The sequence below is a fragment of the Nomascus leucogenys genome, chromosome 7b (assembly GCF_006542625.1).
Source record: "Nomascus leucogenys isolate Asia chromosome 7b, Asia_NLE_v1, whole genome shotgun sequence".
Classification (NCBI taxonomy): domain Eukaryota; kingdom Metazoa; phylum Chordata; class Mammalia; order Primates; family Hylobatidae; genus Nomascus; species Nomascus leucogenys.
The window spans coordinates 105,622,336-105,632,784 of record NC_044387.1 but is presented as its reverse complement, the minus strand read 5'-3'; the positions used below and the strand labels follow the sequence as shown (position 1 = coordinate 105,632,784).

The 10,449-nt window shown below is 43.3% G+C and overlaps 1 protein-coding gene across 2 annotated transcripts in view; it reads right to left on the bottom strand.

Moving 5' to 3' along the window:
• ANKRD37 (ankyrin repeat domain 37) overlaps positions 1-3,838 on the bottom strand; it is a 29,658-nt gene extending 25,820 nt beyond the window's left edge. The window contains exons 1-5 of one of the 2 annotated variants that reach the window (XM_030816398.1): positions 3,377-3,838; positions 3,015-3,167; positions 1,289-1,380; positions 507-710; positions 40-260 (exon numbers count right to left, since the gene is read on the bottom strand). In XM_030816398.1, the coding sequence (XP_030672258.1) occupies position 260; positions 507-710; positions 1,289-1,380; positions 3,015-3,167; positions 3,377-3,403 (477 nt within the window). In that variant the 5' untranslated portion in view covers positions 3,404-3,838 and the 3' untranslated portion in view covers positions 40-259. Of the gene's footprint in view, positions 1-39; positions 261-506; positions 711-1,288; positions 1,381-3,014; positions 3,168-3,376 lie in introns of those variants that run through there. The other variant, XM_030816397.1, reaches the window with a different exon arrangement.
• Positions 3,839-10,449: the final 6,611 nt, after the last annotated feature.

Sequence of the window (10,449 nt, the reverse complement as noted above, 5' to 3'; positions counted from 1 at the left end):
TGACCTTTTTCAAAGGTTGTAAATACTGCACGGAGAATGTATTTTTTAGACATTCCTTTAATAACTTAAAAGACAAAGCATACACAACCAGCATATTATAGGCATGTAAATACACGTGTTCTTAAATGGATCTTCACTTGGAAGAAAGTTTTCCCTCCTTCTCAGAAGGAGTTTAGACACACATATGGTAAAGCCAAAAGCAGGAAAGATCTGCATGAAATGAAGGCGTTCTTCAGACTTCCTCATAACCCACCTGACATCTGTTTTTAAAAAAACATGTTAACATTAAAAATTTTTTTTTAAAAAGTGTTATCCCCAAACTTCCACCATGCAGTCCCATTTTTGATCTCTAGACTCTAGTAAGTACAACCAGTATTAAAATGTTAATGAGAATGAAACAATACTACTAGAAATACGAGTGTCAGTATTAAATAGAATAATAAATGCTATGCAAACGAGATCAATCACTGAGGGAGGAAAAAAAGCAGCAGCTCTGAGTTACTTACCAGCACTTCCTTTTCCCACTGATATTTTCTACACTTCCAAAACTTCGTTTCTGTCTGAGCACAGGAACACAATCATTCCCATCAGAGTGTTCACTTGATTTTATTGTCTGCATACATTTAATTGTTGTAAGAAACTTGGCACAGTCTGGAAATCCACATGACCAAGCGAGATCTTCAGCTGTTTGCCCGTTCTTATTACATAAACTGAAAACAGGATAAAAACGGAGTTAAATGAAAAATTGAACTTCTTAAGTCTTTTTTTTAATATCTTACAAGGGAATTTGGGGCTCATACAAATGTTAGTTGCAGAACAGAAGAGGTAAAGGACGCATAGGGAAATTGCATTTTTGGTCACTATTGTATCCTCAGCAACTAACAATCCAGCATAGAGTGGGCACTCCAGTTCTGAATGAATGTAAGAATTATCTGATGTTCTATACAGTGTATGGGTACCCAAAGGTAGTCAATGAGAACTACCCTTCTCACTGACTACCCAAAGAATGGGTTTCGCCCATAGAATGGGTTTTCCTAAACCGAAACTGAAGTAGAACACAGTCGTAATGAACAAAACTGCACCTCTGATTGCTCAGGATCTGACTTTGTACCTACTCGAACTGAGTGTTATTCGATAGCACTAACAACCTGTTAACATTTAAATGATTAACACTAAATTATCAATTAGGCAAGCATTATTTTTAAAAGCACATGTAACTAAGCTTCAGGAGTCTGATTAGTTTAATCCAAGAAAACATATAATGTGAAGCCACTGTTTTCATACTCACTCAATTTGGGCATCACTGGCTACAAGCAGGCTCAGGCACTCCAGGCTTCCAACTTTTGCTGCCTTGTGTAGTGGAGCTTCTCCTAAGACATCCTTAAGGTAAGACAGTGCATTTTAGAGTCTCCCAAAAATACTTTTTGTGGAAGTTGATGAGTGACATCTAATATTAGCTATTTAAGGAAGCTAGTTAGAACTGCATTGTACTGGATGGAATTTTTTTTTTTTTTTGGCAGAGAACACAAAAACTTCGTGGGTTTGTTTTGTTAATATTCATTCTCAGTTCAGGTTTTGGGTTTGTTTTCAGAAATGAGAAGTGTTAGTCACTTTTAAGACTAAGAAGTCATGTGTTTTTGATACATTTAAACCTGCATCAACATCTATTCTAATTAAAAACTAGTGATAATCGTTTGCAAGTGCAAGATTTCAGGAATGCAGAATTTAACTAGTGGACTATAACTTCAACATTCTAGCATATGCTCTGAAATGATTATCATTCATTCCTTTATTTAGATCTTCTAGATACTTTCAGTGTTTACATTAGGGATAGCCAACTCCATGGGCTAATTTGAAACATAGGAATGTACTATGCTTGCATATTCATTTCAGTATGGAACCTTCCAAAAATCTCCTCCTTTGGACTGAATTTTTTAATTCAAGCTTTTTATTTTTGTTTTTTTCCCTCAGTAAGCTGTAAAAGCTTTTTATTTTTGATAAGTTCTTTTAGTTTGCTTTTTCATACCGTTTTCATTAATAACGTGTGGCTGGGCGCAGTGGCTCACGCCTGTAATCCCAGCACTTTGGAAGGCTGAGGCAGGCGGATCACCTAAGGTCAAGAGTTCGAGACCAGCCTGGCCAAGATGGTGAAACCCTGTTTCTACTAAAAATACAAAAATTAGCCGGGCATGGTGGCGCGTGCCTGTAATCCCGCCTACTAGGGAGGCTGAGGCAGGAGAATCTCTTGAACCCAGGAGGCAGAGGTTGCAGTGAGCCGAGATCGCGCCACTGCACTCATCTGGGCGACAAGAGCAAACTCCGTCTCAAAATAAATAAAAACGTGAAGCCATATGCGCATACATTAAAATGTAGGCAAATAAATACAGAGTTCTTCCAGAAAAGTTTACAATTTAAAATTCACCATGCTTTAACATTCAATGGAAGATGCAAACTACAGTAAGAAAATTCTTTAGGAAATTAGAATGCTTGTGGATATAGCTCCTAAGTATTTCAATTGCTGCAGGGAGACTTTTGGTAATGTAGCAATTACTTCTTTTGAAATAAACTGTAGATCTGTGCTGTTCAATATGATAGTCAACAGCCACTTAAGGCTAGAGTATTTGAAATGTGGCTAGTCTGATTTGAGATACGCTGTCACACCAGATTGTGAAGACACAGAATAAAAGAAAATATAAAATATCTAATTAGCAATTGCTTTATGTTGATTACATATTGAACTGATAATATTTTGGACAAATTGGGTCAAATACTAAAATTTCATGTTTCGTTTACTAATGTGGCCACTTAAAAACTTGAAATTTCTCATGTCCTCACATCAAGACTGGAAAAAAAAATTTTAATTACATCTGTGTCTTGCATTATATTTCTGTTGGACATCGCTGCTATAGAGATGTTTTTAACAGCTGAAACAACGCTTGGCGTCTGGGAAATGTTTGTGTGGGTCTGGGCTGGAGGGGACAGCTGTACACAGCAACAATCAGTTACCTAGTTACCTGCTGGTTGAGGTCAGCGCCCGTTTGCAGCTGCCAGAGAAGAAAGCAGGCAAGGCCGCTTCCTGCGGCTAAGTGGACAGGCGACTGCTCGCAGGGATCCGGGGGTGCGTTGACGGAGGCCCCTGTCTCCAGCAAATGCTTCAGACCATCCACCTGCGGGAAGAAAACAGATCCAGCACCCTTCTCACCTTTGTCCAGTCCCGCGCCCCTCCGGGCTGGAAACCTCCCCGCCTTTCACAACCAGCTCTGACCAGGCGAGACCAAGCAGCGCCCAGTGGTCAGTCCCCGCGTTCCCGAGAAAACGCGTCTGGAAGCTTGAGCCTGCAGAACAAAAGCTCGGGCTCTGTGAGCCCGAGTCTCACCTCGGGGTTGCAATCCAGCAACAGCATTTCCCGCCTAAGGCAGATGACAAGAGTCCTTGGAAGTGCAGAGCGCTGGGACGCTCCCCGCACCCCGGCAGGTAAGAGTGCGCAGGCCGGCCCTAGCACGGGAGAATTTAAAGACCAATGGCACTTGCGGGCCGGCCCTTGGCAGCCGCGCCCCAGCTCCGGTTACGCCCGAACTGCCTAATCCCCAACCACCTGGACCCTGTCCAGCCCCGCCACGGCCGCACGTACACAAACACTGGCACGTGGAGCCCGGCGCCGGCGGCAGGAGGAGGGGGCGGGCGCGCGAGGTCATCCGCTGATTGGCCAGCTGCGGATGCGCCAGGCCCTCCCACCTTGGGGCGGGGCCCGCGGCTTCCCCACGGAGCCTCAGCGCGCGTGCGCAGGGTAAGTCAGTAGGCGCGGGAGGACGGGAGTCGGGGCGGGCGGGGTTCCGCGGCCGCCATGAGGCGCGCTGAGTTTGACACGTCTCCCGGTAGTGCGCCCGCCCTTTAATCCTTCCGGAGAAGCGGGAGTTTTCGGCCGCAGGTTTTGGCTCTGCCGGCGCGCACGTAACCAGGAAACCGGGAGCCACACGCAGCTCCCCGTCGACGCCGCTCTCAGAAGCCGCTGTGCACGGCGCTACTGCCGCCTCGGCGCCGGGGATCCCAAGTTCCTTTACCTCGCGCGCCGTCGCCCGCCTCCCAGCCCGGGAAGTGAAGGCAGGGATGGCGAGCGCGAATTCGAGGGGATGGTTGTCCCGAGCGGCAACGGCCAAGCCCGGCCCGCGCAGGGACCCTTGTGGAGGGGCCCTCGGGGAGAGGCCGCAGCACGCTGGGGCCGTCACGCGGGTCCACGCCGGGCTCTTCTCCGGGGAGAGCGGACCCGGCCGCGTGCGATTCGGACCCGCGGGACTGGTGAAGCCGCTGTCCTGCCCCGCGGGTGCTGTCGGGCGTGCGTCACTGCTTTTTGTAGAACAGGACCTGACTTCCAGGGGCAGCTACTGACGTCAGAGCTGCTCCCAGACTCTGCCTAAGCATCTTTCCAGAAGGATCTGCCTAGAAACCAAAGCTCCAGCCCAGTGTTTCTTTTCCCTGCATTTTTAGCGATTCCCTTCTGTTGATGCCTTTGAAAGCACAGAGAAATAAATACGTTTATTGTTATGCTGTTAGAAGACAAGCTCTTGTTTGTCTTGTAAAGATAAGTGGTCTTTTTCATTCTAATTTTTGTTTTGTAAGAGCCATAAAATTTGCAATCGCAAGTTTATGTTGTTAGTTACCCAAGGGGTAGTTTTAAGCATTTTTATTCATATGAATATTTGAACATAAATGTGTGTTCAAATATATAGAATCGTTCTTATATTCCACATTTTTAATATTTAAACTATTCACAATACCTTTTAATGATGTTTAAAGAATGGCAGTGTAGAGATACTGTTGTCAGATTTGTGAGGTGAGCACATGCAATGGCTCACGCCTGTAATCCCAACACTTTGGGAGGCTGAGGCAGGCAGATCACTTGTGGCCAGGAGTTCGAGATCAGCCTCGCCAACATGGCGAAACCGTCTCTACTAAAAATACAAAAATTACCCAGGCGTGTGGTGCGTGCCTGTAATGCCAGCTACTTGAGAGGCTGACGGGGGAGAATCACTTGAACCCAGGAAGCAGGGGTTGCAGTGAGCCGAGATCGTGCCACTGCACTCCAGCCTGGGTGGATGAGGTGAGAGCGAGGCCTCATCTCCAAAAATACTGAAAACTAAAAATCCCAGTAGCTGGCCTGGTTTCACATGTATTTTTTAAATCCCTTGAGAATATCATAACGCCAAAGCATTGAAATCAAACACATCAAGCATTTCTGAATATGATGTCTTGTTTGTTGCCAGCCAGGTACCCATGGTATATCAATGTAGACCAGAGTCCACTGAGCCTTAGAAGTAACAATATTTTAATTAATGATGATATTATGGCAATAATAACTTCTATCGTTCATACACTGAAGGTGATAATATCATTCCAAATATGACAACTTTTCAAAGACAGGGTTATAGCCAGATCTGGAATTTCAATAGATTTTTTTTTAAGTTTTTTTTTTTTAAACATCTACAGATTTAAGATGACTTGAATTAATCAAATATAATTCTGGCCTTCACTGGCCACTGTCAAGAAATCCATTACCCTAATAATTGTAAAAACGGAAGAATTTCTCACAAAGAAATTCTTCTTTCTCTTTAACATAAATTCTTCCAGCTTTGGTAACTCAAACTTCTTGGGGAAGATGATAAATTGGATAGTTATTCTAAACAACTGCTGCAACAGGATATTGTGGCAAAAAGAAAAGACAAAGTATAGTTATCCTCTTTTGATGATGTTTACTTTCCTGAGAGCCTGTAATCAGAAGGGGTCCAGTGGTCTCAATGGTAACTATATTTAAATGTCCACTTCTTCACTGTTGTGATAGGAACTTGGAAAACTTGAAAGGTATTTCATATTTTTGTTATTTCTCCTCCTGGTTATATATTCCTTTCAATGAAATGTGGAAATTACAGATGATAAATTTATAGAATTACATGAAGTAGAGAAAAAGAAAGTTAGTCCTTAATATTAAACCAATAGATGGAGGGAGCCAGGTTTCTTATTGTTGGAGAGGGAAGTTACAGATTAGTAGAAAAGGCTAAAATGAACCATGTAGTAATGCATTTGTCCAAGATGTCAATAAGAATTCATAATTAGCTTACTATAGATTCAGATGGATAGAAGCAGAAATAATTATAGGTGTGTGTGTATACATGGGTTATACATATACATATGTCCTAGCTCTGCCTGCTGTGAGAGCGCCTAAAGCAGTGACACCCCAGTAACAATGAACACACCCAGTACCCAGATCCGGGTTTCTAATACCATTCTCTAGTGAAAGAAACCAGGGCTCCTTGCAGACATTGCTGATCCTGGGGCTGGGGCAGAGAAAATACAAGATGAGCCTAGAGCGTCGTGTAGTACCAGAACAAGTAGGGAAATGTTCAAAAAGCAGAAGGATGGGACATGTCAAAGGGACCCAGGAACCAACCTGAAAGAGCTCCCAATGGCCAAAACTGGAACAAACTCATGTACTGTTGGATTATAACTCAATACATAGTTATCCGTGAGTCTATACTGATACAAACAACTGAATGAATAAATAGGAGATGGGAAACAGAAGACAATGCTGCTTTACAGAAGAATTTCAAATACTTAATGTAGATATTCCCTGGTGAAGACGATTCCGCCTCCAACACCTTCTTGAAGGTGGGCTACACATAATGACTTGCTTCCAAAAAGTAGAGTATGGGAAGGGGAAAAAGAAGCGACTTTACAGTGGAGAAGCCTGTTGGATGCTGCCGTGGCCAGTAATTGTTAACATCCTCGGTGGAAAGTCCTGTTGACGATGTGATTGTTGACACGATGTGATGAGAAGGCCACTTCACCTCTTTGGTATTCTTCCCCTAAAACCCATAGCCCAGTCTAATCATGAGTAAAACAGGTGAACGTTGATTGGGGACGTTCTATAGGATACACGGCTAGTATTCCTCAGAACTGTCAAGGTTATGAAAAACAAGGAAAGTTTGAGGAACTGCCGCAGACCAGAAGAGGCTCATGGACACGATGACTGATTATAGTGTGTTAACTTGGATGGGATCCTGGCACAGCAAAGGAACATTAGTGGAAAGATTAGTAAAATCCTAATAAAGTATAGAGTTTTAGGTAATTCTCATGAACCAATGTTGGTTTCTTAGTTGTGGCAAACATACTGTAATAATGTGATGTTAACAGTGGGGGAAACTGAGGGGACACTCTGTGGTATCTTTGCAACTTTTCTGTACATCTCAAATTATTGTGAAACACAAAGTGTACTTCAAAAAAGAGGAATTGAGGCCACTTAAAGCTCTCACAGTGGCAGCGTTCAGCTCACAGCTGTTTGGTCTGCCTATCCAACACGCTTCATTTCCTCGTAAGACGTGCTGACGGCCCATTGCACTGACCATTGGAAGGCCATAGGCATTCTCTAGAAGGTCAGTCGCTTGGGCTCACACCAGTTGAACTGTATGCCTACCAAGAGTCAGTTTTTCCACACCTGTAAGGATTATTTTAAAATGTAATTCAATTAAATATTTTTTCTTTTTCTTTTTTTTTTTTGAGACGGAGGCTTGCTCTGTCACCCAGGCTGGAGTGCAGTGGCACCATCTCAGCTCACTGTAACCTCTGCCTCCTAGGTTCAAGCGATTCTCCTGCCTCAGCCTCCCTAGTAGCTGGAACTACAGGCATGTGCCACTACACGCAGCTATTTTTTTTTTTTTTTTTTTGTATTTTTAGTATAGACAGGATTTCACCATGTTGGTCAGGCTGGTCTTGAACTCCTGACCTCAAATGATCTGCCCGCCTCGGCCTCTCAAAGTGCTGGGATTACAGGCGTGAACCACCCTGCCCGGCCTCAATTAAATATTATGTAACTGATGAGATATGAGTGAGACATGAGAGCTTGTTTTTAAGAAAATGAATGCTTTCAAAGTCAAGTCACTACGAAAACTTGTTTTGAAGTAGATGAGACTATTAAGTCAACTGTAAAAGATGGGGGAAAGAATTCTGTACTTGGATTGTTTATGGGCATTTTAAAATTCATACTCCATCTTAAAGAAACCTAATCTGGAATTCTTATGCCCATGGTTTATGCAAGAAAACTCTAAATTCTCACAGTTGAACACTAGTTAAATCACTTCTGGCCCTAAATGAAAAGATTGGGAAATAACTAATATTTTTTACACGTTTTGAGTATAAAGGGCACATGAACACTCTTTTATTAATCTCCACTGTCACTCTTGTTTGACCACCTGCCACTCCCAAGAATGCTAGGTCAGAGGGCGCCTAATGTGTTTACTGTGCAGTCTGTTTCTTTCACTTAAAGAATATAGGGACTGTAGATGAACAGATACGAAAGTTGTCAGAAATTTGTATTACCAACTGCACCTGCATAAAATTGGATAACTAAAAATGATTTACTGGATGATATGAGACACTCAAAAGTTTGAAACTCAGTTTTTTTTTTTAAGGTCATTTAAAGTGCCTAGAAAATGTAGAATACTAGACATATACTCTGAATAGAACTTGTCAGTATCATATATTACATTGTTATTCACTTGTTTTAATTATTATTTTAGGCTGGGCACGGTGGCTCACGCCTGTAATCCCAGCACTTTGGGAGGCTGAGGTGGGCGGATCACGAGGTCAGGAGTTCAAGACCAATCTGGCCAACATAGTGAAACCCCGTCTCTACTAAAAAATACAAAAAATTAGCCGGGTGTGGTGGTGTGCGCCTGCAATCCCAGCTACTTGGGAGGCTGAGGTGGGAGAATCACGTGAACCTGGGAGGTGGAGGTTGCAGTGAACCAAGATTGCGCCATTGCACTCCAGCCCGGGCAACAGTGTGAGACTCCATCTCAAAATAAATAAATAAAATAAAAATAAAAATAAATAAAAATTTTAAAAGGCCAGGTGCAGTGGCTCACGCCTGCAATCCCACCACTTTGGGAGGACACGGTGGGGCGGATCACAAGGTCAGGAGATGGAGACCATCCTGGCCAACATGGTGAAACCCTGTCTCTACTAAAAATACAAAAATTAGCTGGGCATGGTGGCTCGCACTTGTAATCCCAGCTACTTGGGAGGCTGAGGCAGGAGAATTGCTTGAATCCAGGAGGCAGAGGTTGCAGTGAGCCGAGATCACACCACTGCACTCCAGCCTGGTGACAGAGCAAGACTCTGTCTCAAAAATAATAATATTTATTATTATTTTATTAGTAAGATTAGCATTTTATACTTTTTCTCCTCTTAGGAACAAAGATTAATCTGAGTAGGATGTTAACACAGTTTGAGAAATTTGAGTTATTGTAGGGAAATGTTTGTTGTGCAACCTATTCATTTAAAGAATAAAAAGACTAGATGAATACCTTCAGAAACAGCATGTACATATATAATGGAAATATTATTTATCTGTATAATTTATCATTTGAAACATTTTCTTTCAACTGCTGTGAGAACACTATGAGGTAGAAGAAGAAAAAGCTTAAGGTTTATTCTTACTGAACCTGTGTTTACTGGAAGTCATAGATTAGATAGATAGATAGATGATAGATAGATAGATAGATAGATAGATAGATAGATAGATAGATAGATGATAGATAGCCTAGGTAGGCTTGATAGGTAGGCAGGCTAGGTAGGTTAGACAGGTTAGGTAGGTAGGTAGGTGGGTAGATAATTGATAGGTAGGCAGATAGATAGATAGATAGATAGATAGATAGATAGATAGATAGGGCTAATAAAAGGAAAAGAAAATCTGGGAGCCCCAGATCTTGAGTGAGTAGGTAGGCAGATATAAGACCCCCGGACATGGCAATATCAAAGGTTTAATTAATATTGGGAATAAGGATGAGATGCTGCTTGTACAGCAGACTTGATGGCCTTGTCCCTCAGGAAACCAGCCTGACGCGTTCTCATCAGATCAGAAGAGCTCTGCGCTACTCTTAACTCAGACTTCATCTCCTCCCATGTGGGATGTGAGAAGCCACCTCCCTAATTTCTGAGTCTGAATCTCTGCCTTACACGCCATGGAACTCCTCCATCATCTGGGTTTCTAGCTGTGCCACAGGCCTGAAAATCTTGGCTTAGGTTTCAATTCAGTGAACTTAAGGGGCAGTCCACACACCACAGGGGCATCCCCTAGGGCCGGCCTGTCCTCGGCCTACTGCATTCGCTTTTCCTGTTGAGGGCCCATCACACAGCCTTTCCACTTCCACAGGACAGTGGGGAAAAGGAGTTAGAGAGGGACGACTCATATCCAGAGGCCTTCATTCCATCCCTGCCTCAGAACCCAAGTTGGGAGAGAGCTTTCAAGGCATGGAGACGTGGGAGAAGGCCCAGGGCTGGGGACTGGCTTCTCTAGCTCTGCTGTGAGGAGGCTGCCCACCTCTGCAAGAACCTGTTATCCAGCGGGGTGGGGACCTTGTGGGGAATATGGAGCTGCTGTAGGCAAGGACAGATAGC